The 21,848-nt window shown below is 41.0% G+C and overlaps 1 protein-coding gene and 1 long non-coding RNA gene across 6 annotated transcripts in view; one reads left to right on the top strand and one right to left on the bottom strand.

Moving 5' to 3' along the window:
• LOC121935679 (junction plakoglobin-like) overlaps positions 1-21,848 on the bottom strand; it is a 49,063-nt gene that overhangs the window by 15,986 nt on the left and 11,229 nt on the right. Inside the window, exon 1 of one of the 5 annotated variants that reach the window (XM_042477460.1) lies at positions 12,724-12,895. The exons of 3 other annotated variants lie outside the window; for them this stretch is intronic. Coding sequence is in view for 1 of the 2 variants with exons in the window: in XM_042477459.1 (XP_042333393.1) it covers positions 8,004-8,029 (26 nt within the window). In the remaining variant the exon portion in view is untranslated. Of the gene's footprint in view, positions 1-8,003; positions 8,045-12,723; positions 12,896-21,848 lie in introns of those variants that run through there. One more of the 5 variants, XM_042477459.1, reaches the window with a different exon arrangement.
• Positions 13,030-20,990, top strand: LOC121935681. The gene is made up of 3 exons (XR_006104834.1): positions 13,030-13,163; positions 17,749-17,998; positions 19,837-20,990. It is a non-coding gene; the product is annotated as an uncharacterized LOC121935681 (long non-coding RNA).

Genomic DNA, 21,848 nt, shown 5'->3' with positions numbered 1-21,848 from the left:
TTCTTTGTTCATCTATTGTGTTTATAGGATGCTGGAATGGTCCCCAGATCCTACTGGCAGGTTAGCAACAAGCTCTTTGATAAAGCTGAGAAAAAGTATGAGGGTTCAGAAAGATAATTGAGGGGGGGGGGGAGAAAGAAGTGGGGGGGGGGGCTTCCAGAAAACAGCAACTTGCCTCTGAGTGTCCTTTCACACTGCAAAACAATCACACTTTGGTTCCACTTTAACTGCTACAGCAACATCCCATGGAATCTTGGGGGCTGTAGTTTGGTGAAGCACTAGAGTTGGCTGAAAATTCTTAATACCCTGTCCTAAACTCCAAATCCCATGATTCCAGAGGATGGGAATATAGCATTATAGTGTTGTCCTGTGAAAAGTCTCTGAGACAAATCGTGTAAGTGCAGGCACATGGGTACAGAGGGTTTCTAAAGGGATAATGCCATCACACTTTCCATGTATTCATTGTGTAAGGAAACAGACAGAGAGTAGGTTAATTTCTTACATTCACCGACAAACATCAAACTAATTTGCAAGCCACATCTTGAACTGTGAGAGTCATGGCCTACCCCCCCCCCCCCCCAAATTCTTATGACTACTCTGTGGCTCAGGTGATAGCGCTGTGAACTTTACAAGACCTCGATCTTTCCCTTCTTTCCTAGATTCCAAGACTGACCATAGAACATGCAACAGGAACCACCACAAAGCATTTCAGCTTTTCAAGGTGCTTTGCACGTAATGTTTACTAAGCGAGTATTGTTACCCATTTATTGCAGATATTCACCCAAGGCTAAAAGAATATTAATGTTCATAAGACTGTGCTATGAAAGTGAGGCAAACACAAATCAAAGCTCCGAATGACTCACTCTGAGCCACTGTATGTTAAGAATCTTCAGTGTGTCTGTAGACTGCAAGCTTGGAGAGAAGAATGATTTACATTTGTTAATGGATTCTTTTGGGGCAGAGTAGAGGAGCCAGCCATTGGGTAAAAGAAGAGAGAACATGCAGTGGATGGGGCAGAAGTAGAAGACTCTAGTCTAGGTGATTCTGTGACTATATATAAATGTGCAGCTGACCCGCCTAGACCAAATCCCCAGCTCCCAAGCAGGATATCCTATAACTAAATATTCTTAACAGGAAAAGAGCTTCCAGACTCCCTTAGTAGGCTCAATCCATTGTTACTGTAACTGTCAGGAAGCTGCTGTTTAACAACAACCACAACTCCCCCCACCCAAAAAGCACCATCCCATATAGTGCCCACAAAACCCACCCTTGAAACGCATAATATTTTGCCCTTTCCCCTTATTTCATTTTCAAAATTTCTGTAACAGCTTTCAGCAATTTTCTTTCTAGGACAGCTTACAAGAATCTGCCTGTTCTTCACATTAGGAAAACTGCTTGGTTCCTTGAATGACAGGACTATACAATCTGTGACGAATCTTGGCTGGTAAGGACTCAGGAGGAAGCCAAGGCTCCTAGGTTTGGAACAACCTCCTGGAGGTAGTTCAATCTGCTCCCTCTCTATTGCTTTTCTATTGGCAGTCAAAAGACATTCTTGTTTAGACAACCTTGGCTGACCAGAGTGAAGAGATGGATATGCTATTTCAGTACATATGTATTTTAAATATTTCAGTAATTTTAGTTTTAATGGTTTAAAAGTAGTGTTTTAACTGAAGTTATTTTCAGTCATTTTTTATTGGCTTAAAGATTTTTAAATTTCTGTATTCCACATTTTTTAAATGCTCTGTTTTCAATCTATACTGTAAGCCTCTTTGAGTCCCATTCTGGTGAAAAGTAGGATCCAAATCCAACTAGTCAATCAAACATATAATCTCTTATCTCCGTGGTCCTCAATCTTTAATCATCCAGATGTTTTGGTCTCCAACTCCCAAAATCTCTGCCCATGTTGGTTGAAGGTTCTGTAAACTGAATTTCAAAACATCTGGAGACTGAGAACCACTTTTGTAGATCTATCATAGAAACATTTCCCCAAATCCATTCCTATCTGACTTTGGCATCCAGATCTGTGTACCAGATGACATAACAAACAATATCATGCATGTCAAAGTATATGGAACTATAGTTACACAAGTGTTCGGTCAGGAGTGAGAGACACTGCAGTCCCCCATTTGTTGTAGGACTGTAACTCCCATCAGGACTAGCCAGCATAGCCTCAATGCTGATGAATGATCAGAAATGCAATCCACACACAACTTTTTATGTATTTATTTCTGTACCACGACAAAGATAATCACGACAAATTAACGCCATTATATTGTAAGCCCTTTTAAATGGATAGAGAATACACTTCTCTTTTTATGCCATCTGCTCTAAGCTTATGGGATCGTGCAGGTCACATAGTTTCTCTAGTCATTTTACACAATGCTGGAACACCTATTGGGAGTGCCATGGTAGTTGTTTCCTTGCACCTGATGACAAGACTATCCAACTTCATCCTGCTATCAGCATCAAAAAGCAAGCTGCTTGACAGTCTATTAAAAGCTCTGTTCCCTAGCCTCCTGGAAAACATCGCACTTCAACAGTTGCCTGGTCTGCTCCATTTGCAGCTCTCTCAAAAGAGTACATAAGACAGAGGGAAGAAAAAGCCACGCCCAATTTTTAAAACTGTCTTCGTTTCCCCCTGCCATGAAATTCTACACACACACTAAAATGTCATTATTTAAGGCTACTACATATTATGGTGCATTTAAAGAGTAACTCATTTTTGTTTCTTTTTTTAACTTTACACAGGAAGCATAGCAAAGTGTTTTAGTAAGTGCTTTAAAACACAGGCTCTAGATAGGAAAGAAGAAAAAAGATAGGGGATGGCAAAATGTCATCTTCTACAGGTAGCACTGTCATTTCTGACTTATGGCAACCCTAAGGCAAGCCTATCATGTTTTTTTTTTTTTAGTAGCTTCGGGGGCGGGGGGGGGGGGGGGCTTTCCATTGCCATCCTCTGAGGCAGAGAGAGTGTGACCTGCCCAAAGTCATGCAGTGGATTTACAGGTCCAAGCCGGGATTCCAACCCTGTTCTCCAAAGTCATAGTCCAACACTCGAACTACTGTACCATGCTACACTTACAGACAAGTAAATGTTCTTTCAACAGAATAGGGTTTGCAGGCACATCAATACTGAATCAGGGTGAGTTTTATAAAGCATCACTCCCACCCCCCTAAACCAAGTGAGTTCAGCAAAGCCAGAGTTCCTCTTGAAACATGTGAAAGAGTGGAAGGAAATAAACATTTTTTCACCTAGCAGGAAAGCTCAAAGCTATTGTGTGCTTAATTTGAAATATTATCTTGATGACAGCTGTGATTTAAAAAAAACAAAGCAAACTGCCAGCACACCATTCTTTGAAAGTTTCTCCCTGTGCCAAGCTCTCACCATTCTATGGTTCCCTTTGCAGGAGGGCTTAGTTTGCTGGACACGTTTCAGTCACTTCATCACATATACTCTGTTCCATTGGCAATCTGAACTAGCAGCCTTTACAACAACTACAGTTTAGGAAAGCTACTCGTTGGCATGATGAGACACTGGCCACCATCACAACTAAAGAAGGAGAGCAACACCCAATCTCTTTGGATGCTGCAGCTTTGTAATTTATTGAGTCTGGTTTTTAAAGTCTTTCAGGATAGTTTTTTGTGGGTTTTTCAGGCTAGGAGGCCATGTTCTAGAAGAGTTTATTCCTGATGTTTGCCAGCAGCTGTGGCTGGCACCTTCAGAGAATGCTGGCATGGAAGACAGTAGGGTATATATACTGTTGGTTGAAAGGAGGTGATTTGCATATTAATCTGTGCATTGTTCTGTTGCTAAATGGCAAAGCCTCAGGGTTTCCATTTACTTAATGATTCATTGTCTGCTGGGAATCCTTTCTTTCAGGATAGATGATATTTTTGGAAGAGGTTAGGCAGGGTTGGAGAACCCTTGGCCACACACATTTCAGACTACAGGCACCACAATTTCTTGTCATTGACCAAGTGGGGACAGTTTCTAGGAGATAAAGGGCAAAAAATCTTGAGGTCCAAAGGTACCCTACTTCTGGCTGAATCAGCAGAGTCTCAAGAAGAATCAGTTGGCCCTCTTCCATCATGCACCTTCTCAGGCCAGATGCAAAAAGCTACCCAGGGGCCAGTTGTGCAAACATCAGAACCAAATGATTTTTTTTCCTGCAACAATATCCATTCAGGCTCTTTGTACAACTTATTCAAGTTCTCATTCTATGATAAAGACTGACATACAAGCATGAACACTGTCCTGACTGAAGAATAACCTGTATATAGAAGAGCAGGATTCAGGAAGGCTGCCTTTCCTTTCCTAGCTTGCTAGCTTCCTGTGTCCTCCCCTCTTGGGAAGCCACCAAATCCCCTCCTCCTCCTGACCTAGAACATGCATGATACAACTTGAAGTAGCAACGTTCAGGGAAAGATTTATCACTTTATTCTACGGACTGCATAGCCTAATCCTAGTCCTTAAGTGAAATGACCCAAGCTTTAGAATGGGCACGGATAAGTAATAACTTTCAGTATTAAATCCATTGTTTTAATTTTTCGGCAAACACACTGTGATCAAAGACTGGGTAATACTGAAACTCAAACAGAAAAATTACATATGAAAATATGCTTGTACTAAGTTCTTGCTCTGCCTTTGGGTCTTGTTTCCTTTATTAGAGCCATTTATGAGGGAGAAAAATGTTCTGGCTTAACATGAATTGGTCACTGGAACCAGACCAACTTTAACTTGGCAGTGGCCTCTCCAATATCTGTTGTTGAAACACACACACACACACACACACACACACACAACTGAACTTTTACTTCTGAGGAAAGAGGGTTATGAAAAAGTGAAGAACCAAATACACTCGTCCCTCCACATTCGCTGAGGTTAGAGGCACAGGACCCCCGTGAATGTGGAAAAACAGCAAATAACAAAAACACACCTTTTTACTTTAGAGGACACCTCTCTAGGGCCTGCTACAGACAGCCAAAATAAAGCTGCTTTGAGTCACAGTGGAGGTATGGTGTTTCAATGATGCATGCGTCCTAAGAGTCCAGAAGTTGCACCAAAGCCATGCTCCAGCCCTAAGGACTGGAATGTGGCTTTGGTGACTCTTAGGATGCATGCATCATTGAAACACTATACCTCCACTGTGACTCGAAACAGCTTTATTTTGGCTGTCTGTAACAGGCCTAGGAATCTTTGGGTCCTCCAGTGTGCGACCTTTGGTTAAAGTTGACCACAGAATTGCACTGGAGGACCTAGATATTCCTAGAGAGAACATATTAATAAAATCTGTGAATAAACTACAAATGTAGAGGGGAAAGTGTACACACCAAGTAGTCGCTATATATCTTAGGCAGAACTATGTGCTAGTCCCAGATGAGGCCCATCACATGTGGGCAGGGACCTGAAACTGCTTCTCCCTCTTAAATAAACCCTCTCCCTGTGCATGGGCTAAAAATGAGAAATATTTCTTTCTCTCAGAGGGTGAATTTAAGGAGAAAAAACTGCTGAAGACACAACTTAAACCTCATGAACCAAGTGCCATGGTCTAGATTCAGCCTATGTATATTCACAGTAAGAAAGAAAATTAGGCTCAGCTGTACACTACATAATTATATAGTTCTGTCATTACGATATGCCTTCAAGCAATTTCTGTATTATTGCTAACCTATCCTATGGTCCTCTTGGAAAGATTTACTCAGAAGAAGATTGTCATTCCCTCCCTCTGATGCAAAGAGACTGTGATATGTTCAAGGACACTCAGTGGGTTATCATAACCAAGCAGGGATTTGAACCCTTGTCTCCCAGAATCCTAGTACTGTATTACACTCAAGCCACTATAACACTATGGTGGCTCTCAACACACAGTTTAGCCCTGAGCAAAACTAAGTTTGTATATATTTGGTGCATTTCTCAGCACAAATCTTCAGTCTCGTTATTCCAAATGAGTTTGCAATCCAAGAAACATCTTGAGGGCCATGTATTTCCTATGTCTGCTTTAGGCCTCATGATCCTCCACTGCAGATATACCCAAAGGAGTACCAGTTTATTTTTTCAAAACCAGTGAATGCAATGTGTTTTCAAAGTTGGATCAGCTCTAATAAGGTGTGCAGGAAGCCTTCTATATGGAGAGGGGAGGAAAGGAAATAACTCTGTATCACAAGCCCATCATTCTCATAGTTCTCTAGATCAAGATCTGTGTTGTGCTATTCATAGATGCCAAAATTCATAAAGGTATTCATTATGTTTCTTTCACTGTGCAGACATACCAGCGCCTTCACAACAAGACTGCGCTCACAATAGTTCATATAGGCTGCTGTGGCAGAACAAATGCTGAATCCAGATTAGGCACATCAAACTCTGAATCCAGCTATACACCTGCAGCTCAAAAGGAAGCTGTTGTTTGACAAGATGCCATTAATTCCCAGAACTTTCTAATTTACAGGGAAATAGGGCTTACAGTTCATAAAGTAGCAGTCTACTTCCATAGTAGTAAGAATCCAGAGTGACTTTTATTAAAAAAAAGTATGGCATGTTAAAGGGGTGGAAGGAAAACTCTTTACTGTAACCTTTTAAGTCTGGTCTAACACCAAATAATTTGATGTGCACTTTTTTTGATGCAGGAGGCATTATTCATACATTGTTAAATGTATACCTTCATGCTGATACAGTTCCTGGGTTCACATAAAAGTAACTACAAAGATCCCGGTTTGAGCCTTCTTACTTTTTAAAGTCTTAGGGGAAGACCTCTGGTTCGTTTTCTTAACAGTCTCACCAATGTCATAGCAAAGATCTTTTCAATTAGGTAGGCCGTCAGCTGTTAACAGGCTCTTGCAGAAGGGTTTTTTAAGGGGGTGCTACATTTAGCTTCCATTTGTACATTTTAAGTGTTTTTAAACTATTTTAAATTAGTGAGATTTTTTTAAATGGGATGGTTTGTTGTTTATTTTTTGTACCACCAATTGTTTTATCTGTCTTGTGTTTTTAACCTTGTCATAAACCTCTCTGAGCAGCTTATTTGGGAACAATCTGGAAGATAAACAAATTCATAGCTTCTGGTGTTCTGGTGACCAATGGACACTAGCTCATTCTTTGGATTTTTGTCTCGCAAGCCTCTATTTGAGACCTAGAGTGATGTAGTGGTTTAAGTATTGGACTACAACTCTGGAGGCAAGGGTTCAAATCCCCACTCCCTCATGAAACCCACTGGGTGACTTTGGACAAGTCAGATGCTCTCAGCCTCAGGGGAAGGCAATGGCAAGCCTTTTCTGAACAAATCCTGCCAAGAAACCCCCATGATAGTCGGAAATGAGTTAAAGGCACACACCACCACCACACCCCTATTTGTCTCCTATACATCTTCTTCTAACCACCTTGTAACCACACTGTTTCCTCCAACCCACCTATAATTTACCAAACAGCCAGCATGGTATAGCAATAAGGATTCTGGACTGAGACTTGGGACATGCAGTTTCAAGTCCCCGCTCAGCCTGAAAGTCATGTGATGACCTTAAAACAGCCACCCTCTCTTAGTCTCACCTACCTCGCAGGGCTGTTGTGAGCATAATGGAACAAAAAGGGCCATATATATACTGCTCTGTTCAGGCAAGCTTTTAATGTTTAGTTATGGGATGGGTTTTATATGGGATGGATTTTGTGCTTTTATTGTGGTTTTAATATATGTAATTTTATAATGTTTTTAGCTGATGTTTTAAATTTTTTTATTGGAACATGTTTTTAAAATTGCTATTGTAAGCTGCCTTGGGTCCCGCTGGGGAGAAAGGCGGGATAGCAATTAAATAAATGAATGACTAAATAAATTGAGCTCCCTGGAAGAAAGGTGGGATCTAAATGGAATGAATATATAAACAATAAATAAAATCTGAGGGGGAGCACAAACAATGCCAATGGAAACTTTTCTTATATTTTCATCTTGAAAATGAACCCAAAACTGAACACTGGGGAAATGTGGCCATTCCCCCCCTGCAGGTCAGAGACAAACCTTTTATCTTTCACTAGGTCCCACATTCCAGATCAAGGCAGCTTTGATCCTGGAGCCTTGAGGCATCTGCCTGCAGGAAAAGGAAAATCAACACAATGCTGAGAGTCCCCCTTCCCTGCCAGGCTGCTCTTTTTGTAGGAAGCATCACCAACAAATAAACCACCATCTGTGCGCAGAGATAGGAGGGAGGGACATTTTCTTTATATTTTTTGAAAAAAATAATAATGGCATGCTTCTAAAAGCGAGCTGACACTTCACTTTTGACAGAGACTACCAGATTGTCTCAAGGGAAAGGCACAGGATGCCACCATTCTCATGGCGGTGGTAGTGGGGCTCGCCATTTCCACTGCCCCCATTTTGTGCTTGCTGGGGAAATTAGCAGTAGCTGCTCTCAGCTGTTGCATGTTCATTTTTATCTAAAGGAAACAAGCTGTAGAATTTTGGCTCAGCACTGAAAGTCTGGGCCAAGAGACAGACAGGCAAGAAGAAGCCAAGACCATATTGGCAAGGAGGCATCTGGGGTCATAAATGAGGAAAAACATGACCCCATACAGTTTAAGAAGAAGGTTGCTACTAAAGATCACAGCTTTCAAATATCCTGGAAAGTCAGGGGTGCCCTTTGTCCCAAATTTGCATGCACAGATACATACATGAATACAAAACTTGTGGCTATTCTTGGTCATGTGTCTGGTCTTATATCGAACTGCTGCCACAGGCACTATAAGTAGCTCTCGTGAAAGCCAAACAACTCAGAAGTTACATTTGGCCTTCCATATCCATGGATTCTTTATCCATGGATGCAACCATCCACGGCTTGAAAATACTTTTTTTAAAATATAAATTCCAAAAAGCAAACCTTGATTTTGCCTTTTTATATAAAGGACCTTATTTTAGTGTACTACTGTATTTAATGGGACTTCAGCATCCACCGGTTTTGATATCCATGGGGGATCCTGGAACCAAATCCCAGTGGATATCAAGGGCCCACTGTACTGTATGTATCTTTTCCAGGAGTAATCTAACAACTTCAGAATATTCCTGTTCCATCTAACAGTAGTCCCTTCAAATTCTAAACCAAATAATTCCATAAACTCCTGTTTGACTTCCCAAAAACACTTGGCTCTCCACAGAGTATTGCTTGAACATCAATACAACATTCTAATCTAGAGGTGTTACGGCCCACACTGAGGGTTTCTGACCCTCCTTTTAAACTGTGGGTTTTGTGCATGGAGGGGTTAAAACTAATCTGAAAATCAATCTCCATATCCAGCATAAACCCAACATGGCACAGCATTTTGAGAGTTGGATTAAGACTCTGGAGATCAGGGTTTGATTCTCCACTTGGTCATGGAAACCCACTGGGTGACTTCGAGCAAATCACACACTCTTAGCCCCGGGAAAATCCTGTGATAGGGTCACTTTAGGGTCGCCATAAGTGGAAAGCAACCTGAAGGCACACAACAACAACAACAACAACATCCATCTCAGTCTTCTTACAACATCTAACATATTCCCCTTAGTAGCATGGAGCCAGAAAGCCAAGACCTGCTTATAGATTAGTGGTTCTCTTAATTTTTCCACTTCATCAGAAAACAATGGAAAGAATGAAGTATGCTGACAAGTACAATAATGAGGAAAGTAACATGAAGGGAGGTAGGGTTGAGGGATACTGGTAGGGAAACACTGGAATCATGCAGATGATGACATATTAAATCAATCGGCTCATGTTAGCCAAAGTGAAACATCTGCACAGTGACAAGCATTCTACTGAAATAATTTTTCACCCACATACAGAAAATAAAGAGTTGCTTCAGTTTCAGCATTTTAATGCAAGCTGAAGAAAAATATTATTTTAAATATGAAACAGTAAAGTGATGAAATGATACTGAAACATGGTAGATGTAAAGGAGAAGAACTCAAACCTCCTGCCATCTCCCATACACTTATGGGGACTAGAATCTTTACTTATTGTTATTATTTTTAAAAGAACAGCCTTAGGAGTTCATCAATCCCTGGAGGAGACTTCAAAGTTTAACCTGTGTATCACCTACAAAACATTATAAGTCCACTGAAACAGTGACAATATCACCTAAAACTTTGTCTCTCACCATGCCAAAAACAGGTTTGCATGCTCCAAACAATTTCTACTCAAGAATACGTAATGTTACATTATGGACAGCAGGAATCAAGTCAGTCTTCGCTGGACTGCCTATTCCAAACTGCCATCTTTCAAGCCTTCACAACTCATGGCTTCAAATAACCTTTTTCCTATGAATACCCAAAGGTAGTAGACTCCCCATTAATTGTAACACTGTCAACCACTAAGCTTGGAAAGATACCTGGCCTTTTTCTTGTCAGAAAGAAGATAAAACACAATCATGTTTTTAAAACCAGCAAAAATATTACCCTGAAGCTGGAGGAGGATTTTTTTTTTTTGGGGGGGGGGTCATTTTTTCAAGCAAAGCAGCCAGAGAGTAACTGGATGCTGAAGTCCAGTGTAGATAACAGAGAAGTGCCAGCCAAGTCACTAGATCAGCGGTTGTCAACCTGTGGGTCGTTACCCTTTTTGGGGTCGAATGATCCTTTCACATGGGTCACCTAAGACCCAGGGTTGGCGCTATAATCTATAGCAGTGGCTCTCAACCTGTGGGTCACAACCCCTTTGCATTAGGAAAATTGAGAACCACTGCACTAGATTATTTCTCTGGGATGGTAAGAAGTCATCATCTTATTGGTGACATGGATGTTGGATCATCTCAACTGCATGATTGAACAACCAGCCACAGAAGTCTAATCAGTTAGTTTGGGCTGATATAAATAGGTAACACATGTGTTCATGCATCGTCACAAGAAGCCAGCATCCCGTCCTCAATTCTGAGCCTCACTGCTTGAGAATGGTGTTGCATCTGTTCAAGCAAATGCTATTTCAAGAATGTGTAGGGAACTCTGCATGCCACAGAGCCAAAGGGTTTTCTCTTTCGCCAAGCTAGGAGAAGAAAAAGGACCTTTGGCCATTTTAAACAGCCTTACAGTAATCAGTCAGACGTACAGGCAGGGCCCTAGTGACAAATTATTAACTTGCCATGACAGGCCAAGTACTGATGGGTGTTGCTTCTAATTCCTTGTGAAGCACTTGAACTTTCCAGATGTAATCTGGCTGAAAGTAGAAATTAAGTTAAGACACAACAGTCATGTGAATGAATCAGCTTGCTTTCAATTTGCTATTCATCAAAACTCCACACACTCAGTGTGAACCGGCAAATAGTGAAATCCCATAATGGGTATTCATGCAAATCAGAGTTGGGAAAGGACCATGGAGATAAAAAGGGTTTTCTCAAAAACGATGAGGACTAGAGCCCTAATGTTTGTTTTACTATAACTTTAAGATGTATTACTATGATTTCTACATCATTACACCCACAGTCTTAGTGATCCTTATAATATCCTGCAAGGTAGGTCAACATTACCACTATTTTGCAGATTAGAAACAGAACTGAAAAACTATGACTGATGCCACTCCATGAAATCATGGCAGTGACAATATGTGAATCAAGAGCTTCCATAATAGAAGCCATTGCATTATGCCAGCTGTTAACAAAGGTTAAGATTTTTCAGAGAGCCATCCTTACACACCAGATAAACCCATATCATTGAAACCTTACAAATCATGCTGCACACACAGTTGTATTTTACCCATTTCATGACAAAATTATCAAGAGGAGAGATGAGTAGGAAAGAAGAGATCATCAGCCACTTAACAAAACTGCAACAAGAACATGCTATTTTTTGCAGGGTAGAAATAGCACAAAGCACACCTCGGTCTAAAAATGTCAGGCCTGCAATTATTGTGTTCTTAAGACTCTGTTCTTTTATTTAATAACACTCCTTGTTTTAATCCAGATGGAGCTATCATGATTAATTACAGTGTTCCAGGCTGAACATGACGCTGTGCCAGACTCCTCTATTTATGGATAAAGAGGGACAATTCTTTCATCTGTCTAACACCATCACCCAACTTGCACTAAATTAAAGGATCTCCTCCATAAGTATGCAGGATAGTGCACGCATGTACACTGCCACAATGCTATGCATCACATCTTAGCACAGTATAGTGAAGTCACTAATGTCACAGACACTAAGCCACCCTCTTATTATTCAGACATCCTGGTTACTTTTGATAGAGAAATACAAATGTCTGAACTCATAAAAACAAAGGGTTGGATAGCTCTTCCACTTCTTCCCTTCCACTGCAAGTCCCCCCCCAGACAATGGGAGGAGGGAAAGGGTAAGGAGAAAATGAATGCTTGGTAGGTTGCTATGGAAATGCTGATCCATAGGATGTTCAATTCACCTTCTAAAGTATTCAGCATCAAAGATTTCTAACCTTTATTATTACCAAGAAAGCTTAGTGACCACTGCCTTTCCCTTCATTTCCAACTTAGGCTGAAGAAAAGGACCAGAAGTACAATTACAGAAATTGAAATATATTATGGTTATTTTTACAAATTAGCTATAAGATCAATTACAATAAACCCCGCTCCCCTTTTCATCTAAACATCATCCCTCAGCTCTTGGAAGCAGTGAGGTTCATTGTGGCATTATTAAACTGGGAATAGATAACATCCAGAGAAGTAAGGATTTATGGGGAGGGAAGGAAGGAAAGAAAAACCCTGTTAGGAACCAGAGGTGCTTTTCACAGAACTTTAAAGCCCTTTATTACCTTTAGGAAGTTCAGTGGTTCTCAGTCTTTTGTTCTCCAGAGGTTTTGGACTTCAGCTCTCCAACTCGAATCACTGGCCATGCTGGTTAGGTCTTCAAGAAGCTGAAGTTCAAAATATATGGAAGGCCAAAGGCTGAGCACCACTCAACTAGTTCATCCTTCACCATAGCAATCTGACTCATAACAGGACTTTTTTATGTCGATTAAACAGGAGGTTTGATCCATGACGCCATGGTTCATAAGCAAGCTGGACTTTAAACTGGGTTTGCTGATTATGAGTTCAAAGTTCCATATTCAATGGGCCATGCCAATCCTAGGGATGTAGACTGCAGGAGAGAAACCAGTTCACACTTATGCCTAGGTGGGAACCTAGCAATAAGAAGGCTATCAGAAGTCAAGAGAAGAAGCAACTGCAATATTCAGTCTGCTGGTCAAGGAAGGTAAAATAAGTGGTTGGGATCCAATCTTCCTTAAGCACATTTGGTCTAAGTGGACAACAGTATCTTAGAATATGTGTTCTTAGTCTAGGGGATCCAGGGAGGGATTTGGGGAGAGGATCTGTGAATTGGGTACTCTTTTTAAATTAAATGTATGTCCTGTTCTTTTGAAAATTGTCTTTGTTGGGGGAAACCTTTTTTTATTCAAAATTGTATTAGTAAGATATGCCTCGCTCGCACACACTCAGGAAGTGTTCAATTGTTATCTTCAGTATATTATGGGCAGAAGATCCACAGGGTTTTTTTCAGTTTCTCAAAGTGGTTGGTGACCCCATAAAGTTTATGAGTCACTACCTTAGAAGTTACTGAACAGCAAGCCAGGGCTTAACCAACAAAGAAGAACTGGTTGATACAAGTTTAATTGCCCTGTGTATTCAAACAAACAGGCTTGCTCTTGTTTAATACTGTATCTCTGTCTGTCTCCCTTCCTCCTTCTCTCTCATATACACACATATCGAAAGAGCAGTTAATCTTGTTTCGCACTAATACCAGGAGTAGATACAGCATTCTGTTAAGCTCATAACACACTGTACGCACAGACACACCCACTCATCCAGTCCACAACCTCCACTTGGGAAAAAGAAGAGAACAAAAACCAAACAAACATTATTGCCATGAACCATCTCCCCCTCCCCCCCCGCCAACTTTTTGGCAGCTTGAAGGCTCTGAAGCACACAGATGATCATGGTACAGACCAATATAACTCAGTTAGAAAATATGCTAGCAAGAAGAGATTGAAAGGCAGGGAAATGAAAGGCAGGTCTAAGACAGTGATGCAGTTTATTCAGCAAGGCCTGAAGAAATCCCAAGTTCCCAACTATTCTGGCTGCCTAAACATTTAATAAAGTCACCTGGGAACTGAAAGGTCACTACCACCCTTTCTTAAACATGGAACAGATCTGCTTCAATTCCTAAACTAGCTTCTTCATCTGCTTCTACTGTATAACCAAACACAAACTGTGTCCTTTCTTTGCTCGCTTCCCATCTTTGTGCTTCCCTTCCCCAGTTCATCTCTTCTTTGCCCCCCTACTCTTCAGGTGCCCCAGAGCCTCTTGCTCTCTAGAAAATAACTCTACCTCTTTTTTCCTCTTGACCTTTAGGCCCTTCACTCAACACCTTGGTAGTGCCAACTTTCCCATTTCGGTTCTCTCCACTCCTGAAAAAGCCATGTTTCACACAGAGCGTTTCTGTTTCCTCCTATTCTGCTACAGCCCTAGTGACAACAAAGTCTCATCATTACTATTCACCTTCACACCTTTTCCAAATCTATTCCAAGTATAAACTTTTTGTGGCAATAATTGGTTCTTCTTCTTTCCCCCCTCTGGTTTGTGTAGGTGCTGTAGGCTGTATTTTAGAGGAAGGAAATGGCTAAACCACCGCTGAACATTCCTTGCCTAAGAAATTAATGAGCTTGACATAAGTAGACAGGTGACTTGAAGGCACATAAACACACACACATATGCACGGCTTTAACATGAATCTTTATTAAATAATAAAAAAACTTTTCTGGACTCTTAGGATTTACTATGCCAGCTGTAATAATCATTTTACCTGTTCCTGATCCAATGAAAAGGTTCCTTTTAACATCCCCAGAGCAGAGAGCATGCCCATACATTCTCATCTAAAAACATGGGCACCATTTCCAATTCTGCAGGTTTATTTAAGCCATTTTTGTCTTTTTCCCCCAGTTTCTCAAGGTACACACCTGATAAAACATTATTAGGATATCCCTAAGGTAACCCACCTTAGGAAGCAGTGTGGTGTACTGATTTGAGTGTCAGACTACAACTCTGGAGATCAGGGTTCAATTCCCAGCTGGGCCATGAAACTCACTGGGTGACCTTGGGTAAGTCACATGCTCTCAGCCTTGGGGAAAGCAACGGCAAACCTCTGAATAAATCTTCCCAAGAAAACCCCATGATAGGTTCATTTTAGTGTCACAGTAAGCTGGAAACCACTTGAAGGCACACAACAACAACAACAAACAACAACCCACCTTAGGCAAAAACAATTATTTCGTAAGAGCTAAAAAGCAATACATTAGGCTATGCTGCCTCTCAAATTCATCAAATAAAAGCGCACTGAGATTCTAGTTTATTTCCAAGGGTAGCCAGGTCTTGGTCATCCAAGTATGAAGTATGCTCCCACCCCAAATTTCTAATTGTATATATCAAGACATATGTCTGGGTAGAACCCAGATGTCTTGACTGATACTTAGCAATAAAAGCTTTAAAAGCTATTTTTGTGTGAGGCGCGAGGAAGAGCCAACCCACCAGAGCACTAGTTAAATGATGCCCACACGTCAGCATATGATTCCATCTGTATTAAGGAGCTTCAGATTCTAAAATGCCTCCTCCTGCCCTTTCTGCTGAAAACCATTTAAGAATGAAATGACTGAAGCATTATGAAATGCCTACAGGCCTCACAGGATATGCAGGGGAGGGGAAAGAAACACCAATCAAAGATGGGAGATTTAAAACAGATCTCTCAAACCTCTATCTAATTAGAAACATCTTGACGTTTCATGGTGTTCCCCCCACCCCAGAAGGGCCATCTTATGAAATATACATTATCCCAAGAGACAGAGAGATGCAGCTTCTATTTGTCAGATGCATCTCAGACATGAGCAGGGTGTTATGCTGAGTGCAATAATAAAACTTCAAAGCTAAACACCTGATTGTCACATGAAATTTCCTTAGAAAACCAATAAGGTACGAACACACTTGAACACATGCCCTAGTTCTAGCACGGATTTATCATTTCCACGCAATACAGAAAAATCTGTATTGAGAGCCAGCATGGTGCAATGATTTGAGTGCTGCACTAGGATTCTGGAAGACTAGGATTCAAATCCCTACTTAGCCATGGAAACCCACTGGGTGACCTTGGACAAGTCACACTCTCTCAGCATCAGAGGAGGGCAATGGCAACACCTCTCTGAACAAATCTTGCCAAGAAAACCTAATGATAGGTTCACCTTAGGGTCACCATAAGCCAGAAAGGACTTGAAAGCACAACAATAAACAGAAACATTGTCATATTTCAATTAGAGAATTCCATTCAAATCAGAGAAACACAGAAAAACCACAGGTAGTAGTTGTGCAAGGATGGACATCCACAGGATAGATTTGAACCTCACCAAAATATCATCTGGGCTGCCCAGAGTTTAACTCAAATCATATCTCAGTATGCCATGTTCCAATACTGTATCGTCAGAAGGTTTTGTACACAATGCCCAGCAGTGTCATCATTAAGACATTTTAACTGAGAAGCTATCATGGCAGACGGCATTGACAGGTTATACCAATGTGAACACACTAGATCTTGTCTAATTTCAAAACCTAATCAGAGTCAGACCTGATTAATACTTGGATGATAACTCACCAGGAAATACCAGGGATTTCCAAACAGAGCTAAGAAAAAATCCACTGCTACTCAGCATTGTTGTTACTACAACAAATAAACTAATGGTCTGATTCAGTATTAGATAGCCTCCAATTGTCCTATAATTTTGTTACTTTGCATGGCCACTAATGAGGACAACAAGCTTTCTGAAAACACACACTTCTAACCTTTTGACCACTGAGTAAAGAACAGAGGCTTTGCCTTTCCCAAGGATACAGAGGTAAATCATCTCTGTCTCCATCTTATCTTTGGGCCATAATCTTTAAGGGTCCAAGGGATAGGCTCCAGGCTCATGTCTCCCCTCTCCCAACAATTACTTTAAAAACTGTTTGTTTCTAATCCTCATCCTTCAGGATGGGGAAGACTATAAATCTAAAATCAATAATCTCAAGAACTCCCGAACAAAAAACTACTGTGGACTATTGTAAAGATGAGTGACCAGTGATAATTGTTGTAATAACTGGTGAGGAGAAAACTAATACCAAAATAACCTGAACACCCATGGTCAGGATCCAGTAGAGTTACATCTTGTGACAGAACTGCTTCTGTCAATGGAATGAAGAAGGAACAATCTCCCCTCTAAACCCCGTGTTCCCCAAAGCACCAAAGGGCTGAGAAACCCTTCCAACCTCTTGAAATCTGCATTGAGTGCTGAAAGGTGCAAGGGAGAATTCTGATGCTACAGAATTTGGGGCACAAAGTTAATCTGCTGATTATGCCAATTCAACTTTATAGTCCTATTAGATGGAGGAAGCTAGGAGAAGTTTTTTTTCTTGTTGCGTGCCTTCAAGTCGTTTCTGATTTATGGTGACCCTAAGAAAAGCCTATCATGGGGTTTTCTTGGCAAGATTTGTCTAGAACAGGTTTGCTTCCCCTGAGACTGAGAGAGTGTGGCTTGCTCAAAGTCACCCAGTGGGTTTCATGAGCAATCTAGGAATCGAACCCTGGTCTCCAGTCATAGTCCAACACTGAAACCCACTACTAATCAAAAAGTGTGGAGAAAAATTGCTTACATTTATTTCTTATAAACTCAAAATCAGCTATAATTATAGTGCGTCACCTGTAGAATCTTGCCATGGCAAAACTGTGTTTAGATAACTAAACTGACGCTGTTGTATCTTAGGCTTATCATATGATGGCGGAACTCATTGGAAAGGATGATCATGCTTGATAAAGTGAAAGGAAGTAGGAAAAGAGGGACACAGTGCTACAGATGGATTGATTTGATCAAGTAGGCCACAATTGCACTGAGTTTGGAAGACCTGAGCAGGTAGTTGAGGACCAGCCTCCTGAAGGTCTCTCAGTCCTAGAGACACCAGAAGACAACTTGATTGCAAATAACACAAACAAAAGGAAGCTCTGAGCACAATTATGTAAGTATTATCAGTTTACTGTCATTAAGAAGCCATTCAACAACCATTTCAGGAATATAAAGGATAGCAAAATTCTAACCACAACTAAATGTGTTGTTAGAAGTCACCAGGCCTCCAAATTTTTAATGGGAGGAGGGTAAATTTTTAACATTACTCGCACATCATAAAAAGCCATTTGTTTTATTTGTTGAAATCTGGCTTCTTTTGATGTGCAAACAACCTGTACCAATAAGCCACATTTCTTATCCAGCCACAGACCAGAAACTCAATCTACAATTTGTTGTTGGCTTACAATCTCTGGCTGTTGAAACCATGGCTTGTTCCTGGCCTGTTTCTTCAATGTCTCTCTTGAAAACAAGCTGACAATAGAGGCAGGACAGAAGCATACCAGAAACAGGGAAGGCAAGACCCAGTCTCTTCAGCTGTCTGACATACCATTTGTGGCTTAAGCAATAAACTATGTCTTATTTTGACATGCTAATGTACCCATTGCTATGGGTTTATTCTAAGAAATATTCCCAGCACACCCATGAGAGCTCTAAAGGACTGAAGCTACATTTTGTATCATGACAGACAGCCAGGAGTGAGAAGTTCTGAAAATTATTTCTGCTACTTGCTGAAGACACTACACCCAATGCATGTATCCCACAGGTCCTTGTAAAGCTATTCCAGTTCTGCTTTAGACAGAACGTCACCTTCTAGAAGTGTGCTCACACATTAAACTGTACATGTGTTCACATTGTATATAAACCAAGCAAATACTTGGTAGAGTGAACACGTGTATAAGTTGATGAACACACGGATACGGTAACTCTCTACAGTCTGCATGGAACAGAATCCTTTTTGTCCTCAAAGAAAGATCAAATAAAATTCTGATGAAGACTCTGAGAGGTACTTTTGAGGGGAAATGGAAGATCTGAGAGAGGAAATGGACAAAGAAGAGCTCCAGAAGAGTATAGGGTGGGACCAACTACAGAAAACCGCAGAGGACAGAAATGTAGTTAATACTCTCAATATAGCAACTGTATAGCAGCAGGATGCAGCAAAGATTAGCAGGATGAAGCCCAGCATCCTAACTCAAGGATTTGTAGCAGGACCAGCCTGAGCCCATAAATGGATTAAGCGGATGTTTCTTGCAATCCATTGCTTTCTTCCCTTCTTTTCTCCTTCTTTGTTAAGTTGTTGTCAACAATTATTTTTGGCTCTCATTAACCTTTTTTTCTATTTCCAGAATCTGGTAATTCTGCTTTTGGTGGATAAATAAAATAAACTCTATACAACTGAGCAATTTACATTTATAATGGTTTGGTTAAAACTAGTAACTTTTCCAAAAAACATTGTCCTATGCAAGACCAACAGGACATGTTAAGACTTTTGTGCAGTGTATAGCAGAAGTTTGGGGTTTTTTTTAATTGCTTAGTTTTAAAAAAAACATTTAGCAAGACCTCAAAGTTTCTTATTTCTAATGTTTGTTAATCAAGAATCTGAACAACTGAACAGCAATGTAAACCCAGAAATATCTGCATGAAAACATGTATATTCCATAATATGTGACCCAGTGTACAGATCAGCAAACTGAATAGTGTCCACATGTTGAGTGTTACAAGCAGAAAAGTCCAGCAGTGTACGAGTCAACAATCTCTGTACTTATTACTCAAACAATACCTATCTTGAATATAACTTGTGAAGTACTAACCAGGAGCAAGAAAGGAATAGGCTTCCAGATGCTGTTGAACTGCAACCACTATCTTTCTTAGCCAGCATAACCTATGGCAAGGGATGAGTTGAAGTTCAACATCTGGAAGGCCTCACTTTCCTCATCTCTCTTTGTATTATAGATGGCAGTTGCATACAGGAAAACATGGAGTGAGTCCTGCAGTGGTAAGATTCAGATGAGCATCCAGAGCAGAGTTTTTAAGATGAGCTTGTTCCACTCTGAATTCCTTTCCAAGAGCATTAAAGTACTGTATAGACAAGGCATTAAAATTGTAATGTATCTTCAAAACTGAAGCCGCTGTTCACATCAGCATGGGCCCTGCTAGCCGTCTCCGCTAACCTTGACCTTCTGCAAGCAACTTCTGCTACCTCATCAGTGAGGAAGTAGAAAGAGGTGTTCCAGCCGTCAAAATAAGTACAACTGACAGGCTCCGATCACTCCCACAACCTGAGTGCCGTACGTGTGCCTCAGTGCAGAGACAGCCTGACAGTTCAGAGAATGCTCCTCACTGTGTGAGGCCACTGAAACAGCATCAAGTTTTACAGGACTGTTGCACATCTCCTCAAGCATGAATGTGAACTGAAGGGCTAAGAAAACTTGCAGCAGGGAGTAACACACTAAGTTGCAAGCTGCACGGTCCTGTAGATCTCAGATGCAAGACACAACACAAGCAGCGTAGTCTTCTCAACAGGCCATGGCTCAATTTTGAAACAAGCTGTGCGACCTCCATGGCCCTGTAACTCTTGGCAAGGATGCTCATCTTCTGTAACCAAGAAAACTGAAGCCAAAAATACCTCAAAGGGAAACTGTATTCAAACTCAGTACTGTTGTTACTTATTGAAATGATCATGGATATTTCTAGGAGAAAGTGTGACATACAATTTAGAAAACAGATGGAGAAAAAAATCAGCATCATTAGACAGTACAAGCAGAACACTGTACAGATCAGCAATCTCTATGAACATTACATAAACTGTATCTATGCTAAATATAACCTGGGAACAACTAATCAGGGATAAGAAGACCACCTAGACACCAGCATGCACACGAACACAACAAAAGACTACCTGCATGCACCTGAATACAACCAACCTGTGTCATGCAGATCATGAACATGCCACACACAGTGTGCCCAGAACTCTAGAAAGCAAACAACTGAAGGAATTAAGTAAGCTATGGGCCTGAACTGACAGGCCAAATGAAGCAGCTTTGAGCCACTTTGGAGGCGTGCTGTTTAAACAACACACATGTCTTAAGAGGCCAGAAGCCACACTTAAGCCACGCTCCGGTCCTTAGGGCCGGAGTGCAGCTCCTAGCCTCTTAGGACATGTGCGTCATTTAACCAGCACACCTCCAAAGTGGCCTGAAGCCGCTTCATTTGGCCTCTCTGTTCAGGCCTTAAGAGACAGGACAAGGCTGCTCTTAGCTATTGCCTAAGAGTAAACCTAAACATGGCATCAGGCAGAGTCCCAGCATGCAAAGTTGACAGCATTAGACAGATGGGGAAATATTGTGAAAAGGCAGTCCAAGGACACAGGCATGGAGGTGGGAGGACAGAATAGGCTGAGACCGAGTGTGCTATTTCTTCAATGTCCTAAAACAGAGGATATTTTTCTCTCTCAACAACCATGAGGATTATAAGCTTGCTACTTTTAAAAAGATGCTCCCAACACAGAGGAGCATTAAACAAAACACTATCTACTTCTTAATAATACACTTTTCATCATCTAGGATTAAACACAACACAGAGTAAGAGGAAACTTGGCCACAACTGACAGCCAAATAAGAAATGAGTCCTACACACAAGACAACACCACACTGACTGCGAACCGAACTTCACACAGAGACACACGTACACCTGCAGACAGCTGTGCAGTTTCTGGAAGGCTGCTTATTTGATTTTCCAAACCTAGAGGCTGCTAAGAGAGAAGATTGTACTGAACATCCTTAATGACAGTTGTTCCGGGAGTAGAGAGGCAGGTTTCCTAAGGCCTCCAGTTGTTGACAGAGCCCATTTGAAAAAGGAGAAATACCACTTGTTCCCTTTGGGTTGGTTCATAGCCAGAGTAAGATAACAAAGATGTATCTCTGGAGAGTGATCTGAACAGAGCTGGTACTGCTATAAGCCTTAGT

The sequence above is a fragment of the Sceloporus undulatus genome, chromosome 6 (assembly GCF_019175285.1).
Source record: "Sceloporus undulatus isolate JIND9_A2432 ecotype Alabama chromosome 6, SceUnd_v1.1, whole genome shotgun sequence".
In the NCBI taxonomy this organism is placed as follows: domain Eukaryota; kingdom Metazoa; phylum Chordata; class Lepidosauria; order Squamata; family Phrynosomatidae; genus Sceloporus; species Sceloporus undulatus.
The sequence above is the reverse complement of the archived record's forward strand: the minus strand, read 5'-3'. Positions and strand labels throughout refer to the sequence as shown.